At 40.0% G+C, this 17,800-nt stretch overlaps 1 protein-coding gene across 3 annotated transcripts in view; it reads left to right on the top strand.

The window, feature by feature from the left end:
• Window positions 1–1,142: 1,142 nt before the first annotated feature.
• The window catches only part of MAPK14 (mitogen-activated protein kinase 14), a 72,355-nt gene continuing 55,697 nt past the window's right edge, over window positions 1,143–17,800 (top strand). The window contains exon 1 of one of the 3 annotated variants that reach the window (XM_026482745.4): window positions 1,143–1,637. In XM_026482745.4, the coding sequence (XP_026338530.2) occupies window positions 1,522–1,637 (116 nt within the window). In that variant the 5' untranslated portion in view covers window positions 1,143–1,521. The remainder of the gene's footprint in view (window positions 1,638–17,800) is intronic. The other 2 variants (XM_026482744.4, XM_026482743.4) reach the window with 2 other exon arrangements.

Genomic DNA, 17,800 nt, shown 5'->3' on the forward strand with positions numbered 1-17,800 from the left:
ACTCCAAGGGATGGGTAACACCAAAGAGAATAGTCATGGTAAGTGTTGAGAAGCGTCCTGGCTTGGGCCCAGTTACTTCTAGGAGAGATTTTAACAAGCTTTAACAAAGGAGTAAGTTGGTAACAGTGGGGTAGGTATGGGGTTGTAATATGTTGCCCATTCACACTTATTATCTTGTTCAGCTTTACAAATGCCCCTATTAGGTGGGAGTATAAGGCAGGAATTATTTTTGCAGAAACTGGAACTAGGGTGTAAGAAAGGACTTGCCTAATGCCACACTACCAGAAGACCACTCTCTGCCTTGCTCTCCTTCTTAATCTGAGAGGCATGAATCAAATGCTTAAAATCGTCTTTACTGGAAGCTTCAGAGCAGGATTCAGTTTCAAACCCTCAGAGGAATGTTTTCAAAAATCCTTGTCAAAGGGAGATACCGGAAACTTTCCTGAATCAGAACTACTTGGTGGCGTATTGTAAAAATGTGCATTCTTGGCACGCATCATGGACCTATCCACTTAGACTGCCTGTGGGTCCTGGGACTTCGCATTTTTAAACACCCAAAGTGATTCTTCTGCACGTAAAAGTTTTAAGAACCGCTAGGAGAGTTTGGATGGAAAACCTCAGCCTTAATGCAGAGCTAATACTTGGTTTTGGGATAGAGTTCGTCACAATTCCGAAGATTAAGCCATATGTCCTTGAGCAGATGGAATACAACGGCTTTCTGGCCAGTACCTTCCTCTTTTAAATGTAAGTATTGCTTGGAAATTGGGGGTTCCGCTGAGCAGATGCTCGGCTGCTGGTGACTACCGGCAGTTCAAAGATATTTTGGCTCTTTTCCCGACTGTGTCGGGAGTCACTGTGGCTTTCCACCACGGAGCCAGGCATTTGCCCCGCCGACCACGGTGGGGCGCACGCGGCATACGTTGCCTGCTTATCCCTTCCTTCCCGGGTACGCCTTCGCGCCCTTAAGAACAGTCCCTAAGAGTTCCTGCCTCTGGTCTCCAGCTGTTGCTCTTTTCTCGCGAGAAGTGCTCCTCCCATCCTCTCCCGTCGTCAACCCCCTCCCGTGGGCGGGTTCCATATTGGGTAAAATCTCGGCTCGCGGAGAGTCCCGGGAGCTGTTCTCGCGAGAGTACGGCAAGAGGCTCCTGTTCGCTGGCTCTGGAACGGCGACCACTGGAACCTCAGCGGGCGCTGCAGCTGGAGCGGTAGTCTCGCGGCGCAGCCGGGAGTCGGCCTGCTCGGGGAGAGGGTGCAGGGAGAGCGTGGTGGGCGCAGCCTTGAGCCCCGGAGCGTGCCCTTGCCCTTAGCCGGGCTCGCCCCCGTCGCTGAGGCGCGTCCAGCAGCTGCGGCTGACAGGGGCCGCGCGCGCGGGAGTCGGCGGGGTCGCGTCTGCCGCACCTGCGGCGACTGCCAGCTCCGGGTCCCCGCCCGCCTGGGCGGGCGACGAGGGCCGGGGAGTGGGTGCGGGCGCAGGCGGGGCCCCTCAGGGCCACCTCCTAGCCCCGCGGCCGCCGCTGGAAGATGTCTCAGGAGAGGCCCACGTTCTACCGGCAGGAGCTGAACAAGACAATCTGGGAGGTGCCCGAGCGTTACCAGAATCTGTCCCCGGTGGGCTCCGGTGCCTATGGCTCCGTGTGGTGAGTGTCACCGGGCTTGGGTCTGCGGTGGTCTGGGTGGCCCTTAATACCCCAGGGCCAGGCCTGCCTCCACAGCTCAGCGTTGCACCAAGCGGCAGGAATTTTCCGTGGGGGAGGGCATCGCTGCCCCTTCGACCCCTGTCCTGCGCTCCGTGTACCCCTTGCACCCTGCACTCTGCACTCCCAGGTAGGTGGTGAGCTGTGTGCAAGATGCAGTCCACGGTGGGCTGTGGGTGCTGGAGCTCGGCCCCGGCTCGCACCCTGCGCAAGCCCTTCTTGGGGGGTTGCTTCTCCGGGGGCTGGCACGGAGGCTGGGGTGCCCCTTCGGGGGGTCTCCCTGCCAACGTCGAGCAGAAAAGCTCTCTCCCGAGGTGCGCTCACTTTGAGCGCCGAAACCTGCCCTCAAAGCAGACAAGCCCGGGGAGCTGCAGGGAGGAGCAGAAGGGCAAAGCTCGACCAGGAGACTGCGGTTGTCCGAACAAAACTGACGACGAAGGGCGTTCTGTCCGGGCTTTTTTGCAAACCTCTTTCGAAATCTCATCTTGAGAAGCATTCGTTTTGAATTCGCACTTGCATTAGCAGCGACCCATAGACCTAAAATACCGACTTTATCTCGGCCAGCATAGTGCCAGCTTGAGTGGTGTGTTTCCGATTCGGTTGAAAGCGTATTTCCTTTTCGCAGAGTGGGGGTGGGTGGTAGTGCCTGCAAGAACATTGCAGCTTGAGAAACTGGCGGCCTCACTGATTAGTCACATACCACTGCTCATTTAAGTATTGTTTGGCAAAACAATTTTCTCATTTGGAGCAAGTGAGATTCAGATCCGTTGGAGCGCTCAAGATCAAAAAGTTACTAACAATGCTGGGAGGTATTGTAAATATTTTTTAATTTCAATGCGTCTTGTGAATATTGTGTTTTTAAAGTCTCAGAGAGTTTGCAGGGAGCTTACCCACATTCGTAGATTGAGGCACACGATGGTTTTCATAACGATATGGAGTATATAGCAAAGTAAGCAAGAGACACTTCTTAACTTCAAATCACACTCTGTGTTTTAAATTAAATTGATACCATAAAATTTCTGGATCTGAAATATTTCACTCATTTGGGTATTACGCACTATATGTTAGATTTACTGTAACTTGAGAGCTGCTGATTTGAAACTAATCCATGTATTCCTGTGCATGCATCATTTGAAAAGGGCTCTATAAAATTATTTTTTGTTTTGGAACAAATTCCAGACTTTTGGATGTGTTAATCTTTATAATTCCTGTGTTTCTTAAAAAGTGTTAATCTTTATAATTCCTGTGTTTCTTAAAGTCACATCATGAATTTCCTGTTTGGTAGAATCTTCTGGGTAATTGAGATTGTGCAATTGTGTCAAGCAACAGATCATATTGCATTTTCTAGTTCAAGCTGCCTGAGTTAATGTTGCTGATGGCCCTATGCTTGACATCTTTTCCCCATTTTTATAATATGGCAGTTTACGTTTTAAGGGAATTTGCAACATGTTACTGTATAAATGTATATGTGTGTGTGTGATTTGCACATTTTCAAAGATTTATTTGGATCATTGCTCCTTTAATAGCTTACTATTTTACCTCTATTTTTCATTCTTCAATTGACATTAATTTTTGTAGTACCAAGTTCTCATTTCCAGTGGTGTTTAAACTTTAATGAAATGATACAGCAGAATAGCTCAATTATGGGGGAGTTTAGTGAACTCAAAAAGAACTGCTTGCAAGGTTTCCTACTCTTGGTATGAATAGTTCTGCAGTGGAACTGAAGATTCAGATTTATAGTGAAGTGTCATTAAAATGACCTTTACATTTCTTTAGTACTATACTTTTCTGGCTTACAGAAGCCAGCAGTATCTGACACTTGGAAGTAATTTTGCTAAACAGATTTTTAAAAATAGGTAATATGTTCATGTTGTATAAAATTCAAAAGGCATAAAAAGATATTTAATGAAAGGTATCCTTTCCTTTCTTGTTCTCCAACCATGCTGTTCCTTTCCTCAGAGACAACCACTGTTAAGTTTCTTATGTGTCTTTACAGGGTGGCAGAGTTTGTCCCCACCCCCCCTTTTTTTTAGGAATAATTCTGGTAAGGGATTTAAAGTGTAATCTATGGTATATTGGTGAAGGAAAATGTATCTGATATTATGTGACAATTGACTATAAACAAATGTAACTGATTTTGGATTGAAAATACCAAAATTTAGATTTACAAGTAAGTGGTATCTCATTCAGAATTACTTGAAGTTGTCCTTTCAATTAGCAGGTTTTTGGGTGTTGCAGAAAACTTTTTTTTTTTTTTTTAATTTCTCTTAGTATCCATTCTGGAGCCCATGTTATTTTTCGCTACCATCATCCTTTGAGAACAGATTTGATTTTAGGGAATAACACAGTCAAACTGAATCCAAATAATTTAGAGAATTTGTACTCAAGTCTGGTGAAAAAGATTAGGCATTCAGGTTGGTCATACTGTTTTAGGTCAAATAGGAGTTGTGGGGCGCCTGGGTGGCACAGTTGTTAAGCGTCTGCCTTCGGCTCAGGGCGTGATCCCGGCGTTCTGGGATCGAGTCCCACATCAGGCTCCTCTGCTGGGAGCCTGCTTCTTCCTCTCCCACTCCCCTGCTGTGTTCCCTCTCTCGCTGGCTGTCTCTATCTCTGTCAAATAAATAAATAAAATCTTTAAAAAAAAAAAAAAGGAGTTGTAACTATAAAGTAATGACCGAATTTCTTGAGGGACTTGTAGAACTGGATCTGAAGTCTGTTCCGAAAAAGAATCTCTGAAAGTATTTTAAGGAATGCAGCCTCACTGAAATGGGTGTCAGTTTCCTAATTTGATTGTTCCAAAGTGTCATATACTTTGATGTATAACTTAAAAGTTCTTTAAATTAAGCCTATTTTCGTAATTTTAATTTGTGCTAAGTATATGGTAAAAAAGCAAGTAGCAACCTGTATGATAACCAACTATGAATCCAAGATCAAGGAATCACACTAGAAATTGAGAATTGATAAGGTTTTATAAATGTACCTTTCCTTTTTAAGGGGTAAAAGGAACTAAATAAGTCTTGAAGTTTTAAGGAACTTTGTGCGTTGCCTGTGAGGGGAAATGAAGCAAAATTGTTTAAGAGTACTTTGTTGCGAAGCATTGATTTTCTGGTTTTGGGACAGAAGGGGGGACTCTGTGGTGAGTTTAAGGAAACATAAACAGGAACTTAAATGCCTTTCCTCTGGGTATGGTTTTTCCAGACCCTTGCTGTTGATTAGAGGAGGTGGGGCCCTGGTAGCCATAAAAGAGGTGAAAGTTGAGAATTACTCTTAAGTCATAGTCATTTGTTTATTCAACAATATTGAGTACCGACTATGGACTAGAGAACGGGCTAGATTTCATGAGATAGAGCGCTGAGCAAGACAGATAATCCATTCCCTCGTGGAGCTTACAGCCTAATGAAAATAATAACTACATTTTATGGATTGCTTACTATGTTCTAGGCATTTTGCTATATAGTTTATATTTATCATCAGTATATAAAGCATATACAAGACTTCTAGTAAGAGGATGGCAAAATTTACTAAGAAATCAAATCCAACTTCCTGAATGCTTTGTGGAACAAGACTGTATATACGTAAGTGTAATAAAAATAAACAAAGCTAAGTTTTAGTGTTAATAGCCATTCACTGCTTTAAATCTTTTTTTTTTTTTCTTTTAGGATGAGCCAGGGCACAGATAAATGATAATACATCATTGTTGACTATGCAAAGATGACTTTCTTGGCTCCTGATCAGTAAGAGGGGCTTGCCCTTTATTTTTCTAGTGGCGATAATAGGCCCATACTGATCTTCCTTCTCATTTGCTTTTCTTTGTAACCAAAAGCACGGTGATTGGCTGCAGATTACCAGTACCGACAAATAAATATTTAAAGATAATGGCAAATATTTATATTATTGATATATAAAGACTTTAAAAAAAGTCTTAGTCAAATTTGTTATAAAGTCCTATTTATCGAATCCCATTTTTTTACTGATGCTTTTCTATTGGCTCCCATTTTAAAATAAGGGTATTCTGAACCTCTGGCTTTTTAGTTCTTCCAGTTTAATTTCTTGATAATGAAGAGTACTCTGTTTTTGATTTCCCTCTAACTCAGCCGTAGAGATGATCTGTGTGTTGACTTTGCCTTTCATGGGCAACAGTGCAGATGGTGCTGAGTCCCTGAGGCTTTGGATTCAAAGATGAAAGAATTATCTGGGCTAGATCACTCTCACTTTAGTATAAATTGTCATTTTTCCAGGATTTTACACTATAAAGTATTTTCATTGAAAGCATTATTATTCAGTCTTCATGGGATCTCTGTTATTAACCCAGCTATGTAGATGAAGAACTGGACTCATTCATTGAAGGAATGGCTTACTTGTCAGTGGTACTTTGGATTTGGTTCTGGGGTTTCAACACTAGACGTTCTCTACATATAGGCTGCTGAGTTTGTGTGGTATAATACCTTCTTTTGTGCTGTACTTTGTACTTACCCTTCTTTTCGTGAAGAAAGGGGTTGCCGGGTCACTTCAATAGAGCTTTGACTCTACAAAACCAATCCCACCAGTGTCATTGCCTAGCTAACCTGAGGGGCAGTGACTGAACTCATTAAAGTCACACCTCTTCCTCACAATTGGTAGACCAAAAAATTAAGTCATTGCCCAGATCAAATTTTTTCCCCAAGTAATTATTAGGTGGTGCAAATATTTAATTCCTGAATTTATGAATCCTTTTGGTTTGAAATTCTTCAGTGTGCATTTTGTAAAGTTAGGACTATCTGTACATGTTTGTGTTATGTAAGTATAGGATATTAATAGAAGAAACTGCCTCTCCAGGCCTTTGAAAATACATTAGATTTTTGCTCTTTACTGTGAAATTTGGTATTGATTTGTTCCTATTTAAGAGGTATCATTACTGTAATGCTCAATAAAAACCTCATTGTAAAGTGGGTTTCCCTGACTTTAGGGAACCCAGGGGTTTTGTCTCACGGTCACCATGTACTTGGAAATCATGCACATATTTCTTCAGGACAAAAAAAAAAAAAGAACTCTTCAAACTTGAAATTTTTATTTATTTGTTTGTTTATTGGTAAATAAAGCTTTCAATATTAGAAGTTTGTCTTTGCACAGGGTTTCCATAAATTAAGTCCATGTTAAAGATTCATACAATGAACCCGTTTTCCAGCATTTCAGCCTGTTAAGAGTTTATTCTAGGAAAGAGGAAAATGGTGGTCTGTAAATTCTGCACTTTTAACAAATAGGTTTTGGATCCTGACATTTTGGCTCCTAGGCTGAAGGTCAGGGGAGAAAGAGTACAGAAAAGAGAGCAGTCTAGGATGACCCCGAAGTTTTGGTTTTGGACAAACAGCTATTTTCATACCATTATCTGAACTTTGGAGTATTGTAAGGATTGTGAAAGAAGGGAGAGAAAGATGGGTTCATGCTAATGTCCTTGAGGACAGGACTGTGTGTTACACTGATACTTGGAGCACCTGCTATGTATGAGTCATTCTTCAGGTGTTGGAGATGGAGTATGAACAGACAAAAATTTCTGCTCATAAGAAACTATATTCTAAGGGGGATGAAAGTAGAAATAGGTAATAAATAAAATTTATAGTATGTCAGGTGATAGGTGCTATGGGGAAAATGAAGCAAGGAAAGGGGAGGGATGGCTGTGTTGCCCTTTTAAGCATGGTAGTCAGGGTAGGCCTCGATGATGAAGTGACAGCTGAGCAAAGACCTGCAGGAGGTGATATAGAACATGGGTTGGACTTGGGTGGGGAGGGAAGAACATTCCAGGCTGAGGGATCAGGAGGCCTCTCTCTCCAGAATAGCTAGAAGACCAGTCTGGCTAGTACCCAATGATGTAGGGGCCAAATAGTAGTAGGGCAGGGTGGAGGGGCTGCAGATGTGCAGGGATCATGAAGGCCTTGCTTGCCTTTATAAGAACTGTGCCTTTTATTCTGGGCCAGAGGGGAGGCCATGGAGGGTTATGACCAGAGGAGAGACATGATCTAATTTATGTTTTAACAGATCATTCTGCTCTGGGGTCTCTATTTTTTCATTTCTATTCCCTACCCATTAGAGGTGCTAATGGTAGTTTAGGGTAGAGTGGGGGAGTCTGATGAATTGGTGCCCAACCCCAACCCATGTGTACAACTCTCATTCCAGAAGGCTCAGAGTACCAGAGCCAGTACTTCTGTTGGGCCCTAGAAATTCAGGGTATTCCAGTCCAGCTCTTTAAATAACACGGGCTTACTTCACTTTTTCAGGTTTCTGTTGCCAAAAGGAAGGGAGCAAAGAGATTAGCTCTAGACTTCTGCTGACAAAAGAAGATTAGCCTGCTGGCAGGTTGAATGTTTTCTAACTTCTTTGGGCTTCTAGGTTTTTTCTTAAAATTGGGTCACATTTTAAAAGATATTTTTACCTACCTTCAACATTTAAGATCTCATTTATTTTTCTGTTTTATTTGGCTCTGTATCTCCTTTGCCTTCCTCTCCCTTCCCCCTATTATAGTAATTTTAGTAGAGGTCTGATTATTGTTACCTGTTACTAATGTTTTGGCTGTGAGGCCCCAAGGACTTCTTTATTAACTTGAGTAAGTCTTACAGATTGAACGATTCTACACATACGTGACCCTATAAAAACCCAAAGGTTTATTGTCTTCCCTGCCTTTATAGATATACAGGCTTCTTTCTCTCCTCTTTCATGGAAGCTCTCCCCCTTTTACTGCTCTATCATCTGGTTGGGGAAAATAAGTGTTCCTAAACACAGATTCCCATGGCAACATAACAAAAAGGTAATAGAACAAATGTTTATTTTGTCTAGCTGCTGTCTGAGTAACTTTAGACCCTGAACACGTTGGCTCCTGTTACTTTGAATGATGTTGTTATAGATTTCCTTGTTTTCCTCAAAACCTCTAGGCCTTGGTGGTATTGTCATTGTGCCTATGACATGAAGGAAGGTATGTGAGTATGTGTGTCTTACTGTCAGTCTACCCACAAGTATGCATTGGTTGTTTTGCCAAGCCTATGGTCCCGGGTAGAGGCATCACACAACACAACTATGCCCCCCCCCCAAAGGCAAAAGCATACCAGTTGTCCCCTTTGTTTTCTTAAATTCATTAATTCAGTATTGCCAGTGTTAAGCACTGTGCTAGATTTATGTTTATAAAAATAAAAAAAGAAAACAAAGCAGGAAGAGTGACTGCTTTTGAAAATATCCGTCTAGAAGGGACATTTTGTTTCCTCAGAGATTGCTTTGGAAGTCCTCTGTAGCTTTTCTTTTCTGCATTCTTTCACTTAAGTTGCCATTTCAAATCTACCTTTATGTTTCTAATGCTTCCTTTGAAATTTTCTTCTAGATTCTTTTGTCTCCCTTGACTCTAGTGACATACTGGTCACTTTTTATATCTAGGGCAACTCTGTGCAAGTATATGTGTTGGAAATCTCTGAGCCTTTCCATCTGATGACTCAGATCTAGAAAGTGATGACATCAGCATGTGCCCACAACAGGTCAGAACTTCTTCTTTTGATCTGCCCAGGGCTCACGGAGGCTATGTGTTAGGGGAAGCAGGGGACTGTGAGGGTAAGGGTCCTTTAGATCCTTAACCCAGCCCTCTACTTCCACTTGGGGTGGTGTCTCTCCTGTGACAGTCTTCTTCACTTACAAATTAAGTGTCCTTAATCATGCCGTTAGTCTGTCCTGTGATACTCAGCTTGAAGTGTCTGGTTTATACAAGTGTATATTGAATTCTTTCTTGTATTTCATCATCCTTGTAGTAGATACAACTTTATTCCCAGAAATAATTGCTTTATTCTTAATATCCCCAAGAGATATTTCTTTTTTTCCCTCTTCTGTCAAATCCATCTAGGGCTTTAGCTAGCTTGAGCCTTTTTGAACTTAGACTTTTGCATAATAAGTTTCTATTTATGTTTTCTTCTCCAGGCTACCAAATGCTGGGAAAATCTTAGTTATCTTCCTCTGCTCCCTAATGATTTTCGTATTAAATTGAAGTGAAATATTGATGTTGGCATCTTATATTGATAAACTTCTAATAATTTTCTCATTTGACATTATAAGTTTGTCTTGCTTCATTTTCTGTTCCTAGTCTAGTGTCCTAAGTGCCTTATATTTGAATGATCTGCTTTGAAATTAGCAGTCTCGATAAGGTAAATGATATCAGTGCTACAGGGGACAAAAGGGGAAAAATAGCAAATTAAGAAAACAGTAAGTATTATGAACATCTATCAAGCTGTATTTACATTTCCAAATATAATATAACCTAGGGTTACTCAGCTTATTGACATTTTGGGTGGGATAATTTTTTTGCTGTGGGAAGCTGTCTGTCTTGTGCATTGTAGGATATTCAGCAGCATCCTGTACCCTACCTGCTAATTCTAGTAGCAATCCCAGACAAAAATGTCTCTAGACAGTGCCATATGTCCCCTGGGGACAAAGTTACCCTTGTTGAGAACCACTTCTATAACCCTATGTATTTGGGTTGATTGGCCCGAGGAAAAACTAGGTGGGATAACTTGAACCTTCCATCAGCAGAAAGATAGAAAAACTATACTTTCTGTGCATATTCTTTTTCTTCTTTCCCTCCTCCTCCTCCCCTTCCCCCCCTCCTCCTTCTTCTTCTTTTAGAGATTTTATATATTTTAGAGAGAGAGATAGGCAGACAGACAACACAAGTAGGAGGGGCAGAGAGAGAGAGAGTCTCAGGCTCTGAGCACGGAGCCTGATGTGGGGCTTGATCCCAGGACCCTGAGATCATTACCTGAGCTGAAACCAAAAGTCAGATGCTTAACCGACTCTGCCACTCAGGCGCCCCGTGTGCATATTCTTTTTCAGTTGATCATATGATACAGTCTCAACAGTGGCTTTGTTTGTACATCGTATGTCCAGATTTGTACTTCTAAAGCTTATCTCAAGAATAGCCAACCCTTTGGTTTTCAAGTCTATTGAAATGTAATGTTTCATGCTTTTCCTTGATTATTTTTCTTAACATTGTTTGAGGATGATCTCAGATGTAGCACTAACTATCCTAGGAATAGATTGATGTTATAAACTTGTATGATTCAGCCTTAAAGATGTGGAGGTGTGATATTTGAAGAAAGCTTAGATGAGCGCTGATGAATGACAGTGGTCATGAAAATTACAGTCAGGGAACGAGCCAATTACCTGAAGATTTCTGTAACTCTAGGTATTAAGGCAACATGATTTTGAAAGTTGGAAATGTGTGTGCATATTTGCTTATGTTTTAGATTTACTGTAGTGAAGAAAATCTGTTGGTTATCCATCAGTGTTAAATGCCCATCGATGTTAAAAGAAACAGACATAAGGGGTACTTGAGTGGCTCAGTTGATTAAGCGTCCAGGTCTTGACCTCAGCTCAGGTCTTGATCTCAGGGTCGTGAGTTCAAGACCTGCATTGGGCTCCATGCTGAGCATGGACCTACTAAAACAAACAAACAAAAAAAGAAATAGACATAAAATATAAGTGAACTGTATATATAAAAAGGTGTTAATGTGTATAGGGATGTGGGGGCATTGTGGGCTATAGTAGTTAGAATGGTTTCATGGAAGAAAAAGGATTTGAAGGTTATTTTGAAAGGTGGGTAGTATTTGGAGAAGAGGAAAGGGAACGTTTTTTAGGGAACAGGAGAAAACACCGCTAAGAGAATTAGTTATGAGATGGACTGGCCTGACAGCAAGAATATCTCAGGTAGCTTAAACCCAAATGTGGCTGTCATTCTGGTTGTGCTTCAGAATCAGCGTGGAGTTTTTAAATACAGATGCTTGGATCCTACCCCCAACAATGAAGAATCAGGTCTGGAGTAGGGCTAAGGCATTGCATTTTTCTGGGCCATGGAAAAGCTATTAAATTTCTTGAGTTGTAAAGTATTGAGGAAGTGTTTTAAAACTGATCTGACTGGAGTGTATGTAATGGATTAGAGGAAGCAAATGTATTGCTTTTAAAAGTCTTCAGTGATTTGTTTATGTGAGTGTCTGTTTATTCTGACACTCCAACGAGATTTCTCTGTTCCTTGAGGTCAGAAACTATCTGCTTTGGTATGTATTTATTAATCTTGGATTATGTTCCAGGCACCGGGCTAGATTCTGAGGATACTCAGATCACCTATAGCTTCTGCTCTCCCACAGAGTTTGGATTTGGAAACAAATAATAAAGGGATTTTTTTTAAATTTCAATGTCTAAAGTATTGGCTACATTATATTGCTGATTCTAGTCTTAGACCTTATCTAATAATTGCTAAATAATGTACATTTTAACTTGGAGAACTAACAAATATGTTAGTTATCCATAGCATTGATAACAAATGGTCAAGGATTTGGTCCCTCGATTATATTTTATTTTATTTTTTTTAAGATTTTATTTATTTATTTGACAGAGATAGAGACAGCCAGCGAGAGAGGGAACACAAGCAGGGGGAGTGGGAGAGGAAGAAGCAGGCTCATAGCAGAGGAGCCTGATGTGGGGCTCGATCCCATAACGCCGGGATCACGCCCTGAGCTGAAGGCAGACGCTTAACCGCTGTGCCACCCAGGCGCCCCCCTCGATTATATTTTAATTTCCCTATTTTACTGTTATTTCAGAGGTTTACTCAACCTCAAATTTGAGAGTAAGAGATATAAAAATATATCTATTTATCCATATATAAAATCTATATATTTTATATATATCTAAATCTACTTTGTGATAAACCCCATGCTGGAAGCTGGTCATGAAACTATTTTATAATATCATGTTATTTCAACTTAGAACATTTAAAGCTACCTACCTTTTATAGTTCATAAGGTACAGTCACATAATTATTTTATTTGAGCCTCAAAACAACATTATGAGATAAGCAGAGCAGGTGACACTCCCATTTTATTTATTTGGAAACAGGCTTATAGAAGCTTTGTCCCAGATAACCAGCTAGGAAGTGCCAGAACCAAAACTAGAACTCAAATCTTTTGACTACTAGTTTATTTTTTCCCTGTATCAGACTGCATATGTTTATGCTTAATAGACTTTTTTGAGATTAGGCCATCAAAATACTGCAGAGACCACTCACTAGGAAGCAAAAGTAGCTTTGTTAAATGGAATTCCAGTGATTTTTCTAGAGCAGTAAGAAGGTTCTTAAATAGTATTCCCAAAAGTAAGTGAGATTTCTTGAGAATTTCAGTATTTTGTTTAAAAAAACCATGTTGCTAAATGTAATGAGTTAAAAATATGGCCATAAATTGATACTTCTCCTTTAAAGAGGTGGAGCTAATGATCCTCACCTTCAGTGAAGGTGGTACTTACTGACTCACTTCTCTAATACATGGAGTGTGGTAGTAATGACGGAGTGTGATTCTGAGGCTAGGTCATAAAAGATATGTGGCCCTATCTTGCTCTTTCTCTGAATGTTTCTCTGAAATCAGTTACTCTGGAGCGGTTTTTCAATCTCAGCACTATTGACATTTTGGGCCAGGTAATTCTTTGTTGTGAAGGATGTTTTAGCAGTAACCCTGGCCTCTGCCCACTAGATGCCAGTAACCTCCCCCCCCAACATACACCCCAGGTGTAGCAACCATTGTCAGATACCCCCTGGGGGGAAAACTGCCCTCTGTTGAGAAACCACTGCCTTAGGGACAGCCAACAGCTCTGTTGAGAAGACACCGAAGCAGCCTTACAGAGAAGCCCACGTTGTGAAGAACTGGGGCCTGCCAAAGCCATGTGAGGCAGCCATCCTGGAAGTGGATCTTCCAGCCTCGGTCAGGCCTTCAGATGACTGTAGCGAAGGCCAGTATCTGGACTGCACTCTCCTGTGGGACTGTGAGCCAGAGCCACTCAACTATCCTGCTCCCCAATTCCTGACTCACAGAAACTGTGAGATAATAAATCTTGTTGAAGCCACCAAGCTTGGGGGTAATTTATTATTTAATAAAACTCGAAGTGTTACTGTAAAATATATGTCTATGTCATACAAGAGAGAGAGTCACAAACTGAGCAAACCAAAGATTGTGAAAACACACTAATGCCTGTTATATGCATCTGTAGTCATGTTTATAGCATATGTTTGTAGGGTGCTTTTCTGGATATGAAGCCTATAAACACTATTACTGTAAAAGCCTTTTAATTGGAGCAGCAGGCAAAGTTGATTGGTAGTAATCATAAATAGTTACAATGTAATACAAGATTAGTTTATTTCATATTTGCTTAAAAGGAGGTAAAAATTAGTTAATGATAACTTCAAAAACATTTGTTGCTGAAATTTTCAAACACAAAAGTAGGGAAGATAAACCCATGGTGACAACATTCTAATGAGGCTTGGGAAAGTAACTCCACATGTAACAAAATAATCCACATGTAATATTTTTGTAATCAATATGAGATAACTATTGCTCTTGATGCAGATGTATCAACTGCATTTGCAATCAAAGAAATATGTTAACTCACACCACTGTGGCCTTTAAAGCTTCAGTGAAGAAATGTCTTATAAAATGATTCTATTTTCAAACGGAGCTTATAGCAAATGAAGATTAATTACATTTCACATTTTAATCACAAATTGGTTTGGATTTTTAAATTGCATGTCTAAGTAAATTTCTACATTGTTTGAATTTTAGTTTTCATCAGGCTAATAAAAATTAAAGCAATTGTGAAAAACGTTTTTGCTCCAGTAGCTTAAAAGTTTTGCAGCAGGAATTAGACCAATCAGGAATGGCAGGTATCTAGCCTATGTGTTGCTATGCTCTGAGTTCCAGACACATAGCTGGTGTCCCTAATCCTGTCACAAATACACTTTCCAATCTGAATGAGATTTCCATGAAAATACTCAATTTCCATAGAAGTTCTTGAACTATTAAGTTGTGTAAGGCAAAGTATATGGTCAATTAAATGACTCTCTTTTCTATTCAGTTTACTGATCTATTGTTAAGAGTGTTTAATATGTCGTTTGTGTTTTGAGCCTCTTTGAGAGGAATATTTAAAAACGGAAAGGTTGGGGATTGGTTGCATCGTACACACTTGTAACAGTTGTATTAACAACATCTGATGTTCTTCCCGTAAGTATGAAAGTGTTATTGTAAGAAACTAAATTCCACTTAAAAATACTATATATAGCTGCAAGTAGTCAAATAATTTTGTGATTCTTTAAAAAAAAGTGTTATATAAACATAAAAACAAGGTACTTGAGACTTAGTGAAGATATTAAAAGCAAGCTAACAATGTTTCAAATGTGGTGAGTTTTTTAAAGTCACTTTTAAGTCCCTTGCTTCTCTGAAGAATATTTTTTGAGGTTCCTAAATCAAAACTCGAGTTCTAGTTTTTGCACAAATTTGCCTTATTTTCATGACATTACTTCCAAAATGGAGGTGTAGAGCATAAAAATAAAGAAACTACAGTGACACTTGCACAGTTGTTCGAATTTAGAAGGAAGAAAAAGTAGGTTTCTATAGTAGAGGAAGATGTGTACCGAAAAATATTTCTAGTATGATATTTATTGAAATTTGCATCAGGTGTTATAGGTAAAGAGAAAGTTCCAAGTTAGTAGTATAAATTACTTATTTAGAAGGCACATTTTAAAGGCTATTAGCAGTTAACCTAAATTCAATTGGAAAAAATCCTCAAATTGTATGATCTGGAGAAGAGATGTCATGTTTTTGCAATTATTTCCTTCACCTTAGATATTTTAATTAATTTGATGCATTAATAAGAATTTGTTAATTCATTGTAACTACAAATCTTAATATATATTTTTTTAAGATTTTTTATTTATTTATTCGACAGAGATAGAGACAGCCAGCGAGAGAGGGAACACAGGGGGAGTGGGAGAGGAAGAAGCAGGCTCATAGTGGAGGAGCCTGATGTGGGGCTCGATCCCAGAACGCCGGGATCACACCCTGAGCCGAAGGCAGACGCTTAACCGCTGTGCCACCCAGGCGCCCCAAATTTTAATATATTTAGATTTTTCCATTAATTTCCAAAAATAAACACAATTGTGTTTGTTGTTTTAGCCATTATTGAGGGTTCATTTTTTACTCATTCACATCATTCCAGGGATTATGGAAGTCATCTGTGATCATTGAAAGAAATTGTAAAACCGCTTCTGATCCTCACAAATTACTCTGAGACTTGTCAGGTGATTGCTCATTCTTCATTCTGCTGGGGAAAATCCAAATTGTTTTTTGAAGAAAAACCTGGTACAGTCATTTGTCCTCCCGTGCTCTGTTGACGTGAGCACTTGTCCTGGTTAGGCAGTACCTTGCCTTCCTTAAGAGGTTGTCTCTCTTACTCTACCTAGCAACCCACCTGACTGTTAAAGCATATTGATCTGCCTTTACCTTGCTGCATAGAAAATCTGCAAGCCAGGTGGCAGCCATGGAGCAGAAATAGTCTCTGTGTCTCCATACCTATCAAAAGCTCAGTTGATGGAAATCCTCTTTGGAGGATTGTCTGAGGAACATGGAGCTTACCTTTTTTTCTCAACACACTTAAGATTTCCTCTTAGATTAAGGCCATCAGAGAACAGCAGCATGCCATGCTATTATGTACTCTCTTCCCCACCTTTGCTAATAATGGACTGTATTTTGGCTTTATGAAACAGTCTCCACTGATATAGATAACTCTAAGAAAAGAACCATCTGAAACCCACTATTTGTGTAAGAATGTTCATTAGGACATTTTTACCACATTATACAGTGTCTCCTTCATAAACATACACAGGAGGAACTCTTCTGGTTTTATTACAGGAATAATTATGCCTCTCTTCAGTTCTCCTGAGTACCTAGTTTGTTTTTATAATATGGTTCCTGTGACTCATGTCTTAACTGGTTGTGTTCTCTTGTTGTATGATGCCTTTAGTGGGCTCAGAACCCACTAAAAAAAAAAAAAACCACTCTAATGGGTGTTTAGAAAGGATCTCATAATAATCATTTGTATGTTAACCTCACCCATACAGAATTTATTTTCCTATAATCACTGTTATTTCAAGTTATGTATGTATAGTTCCAGACTGCTTTAAATCTATTGTGGAATTAAGTGGGATAAATAAATTTAGAAGTTAGACAGAATTATATTAGGATATATTAAGAATCTAATAAGCCAGGGGCACCTGGATGGCTCAGTTGATTAAGCATCTACCTTTGGTACAGGTCATGATCCCAGGGTCCTGGGATCGAGTCCTGAATTGGGCTCCCTGCTCAGTGGAGAGCCTGCTTCTTCCCGCCCCTCTGCTGCTCCCCCTGCTTATGCTCTCTCTCTCTCTGTCAAATAAATAAATAAAATCTTAAAAAAAAAAATCTAATAAGCCAGTCTTTTGGGGGGGGAGAGAGGAGGCAATTTTGAATGGGTAACAAGACATACAATTTTATTGAATATTGTGTCCTGGGCACTGGATTCACAGCAGTAGATGAGTGAGTATGACATCCTATACTATAATCACTGCTTTTAATGAATTTTATATATTTTCCTTTAGTTTTTTCTTTTTTCTTTTTTTTTTTTAAGATCTTATTTATTTATTTGACAGAGATAGAGACAGCCAGCTAGAGAGGGAACACAAGCAGGGGGAGTGGGAGAGGAAGAAGCAGGCTCATAGCAGAGGAGCCTGATATGGGGCTCGATCCCATAACGCTGGGATCACGCCCTGAGCGGAAGGCAGATGCTTAACCGCTGTGCCACCCAGGCGCCCCTCCTTTAGTTTTTTCTTTACCATATCAGTGATTTTATAAAATGTGAGTTAGTTTTATAACTTTGGGAGACTTATGTGAATTTATAATTGAAGGAAAACCTTATTAAACAATGTATCCTGAATTTTAGTTTGGAGAACGTGATCATTGTAAAGGTAATTCCAGTTACCATTTTATGATATTGTTCATGAAAACAAGGTTTTATTTGTAGCTATAATTTCAAAATGTGATTAAGAGGCCCAACTGGTAATACTAGTAAATGAATCATTATAATAAAGGCAAAGTGAATAGCTGGTCCTGGGTTGCCCTTATCCTGGGCAGCTTGGCATTCTGGAAAAAGAGTGCACATTGAAATTAGACCAATCTGGCTTTGAATCCCACTGCATATGAGTTATATGCCCTTGGATGAGTTGTTAATGTTTTTGACCATTAGTTTCTTATTTT

This window comes from Ursus arctos, unplaced genomic scaffold (genome assembly GCF_023065955.2).
Source record: "Ursus arctos isolate Adak ecotype North America unplaced genomic scaffold, UrsArc2.0 scaffold_31, whole genome shotgun sequence".
Classification (NCBI taxonomy): Eukaryota; Metazoa; Chordata; class Mammalia; order Carnivora; family Ursidae; genus Ursus; species Ursus arctos.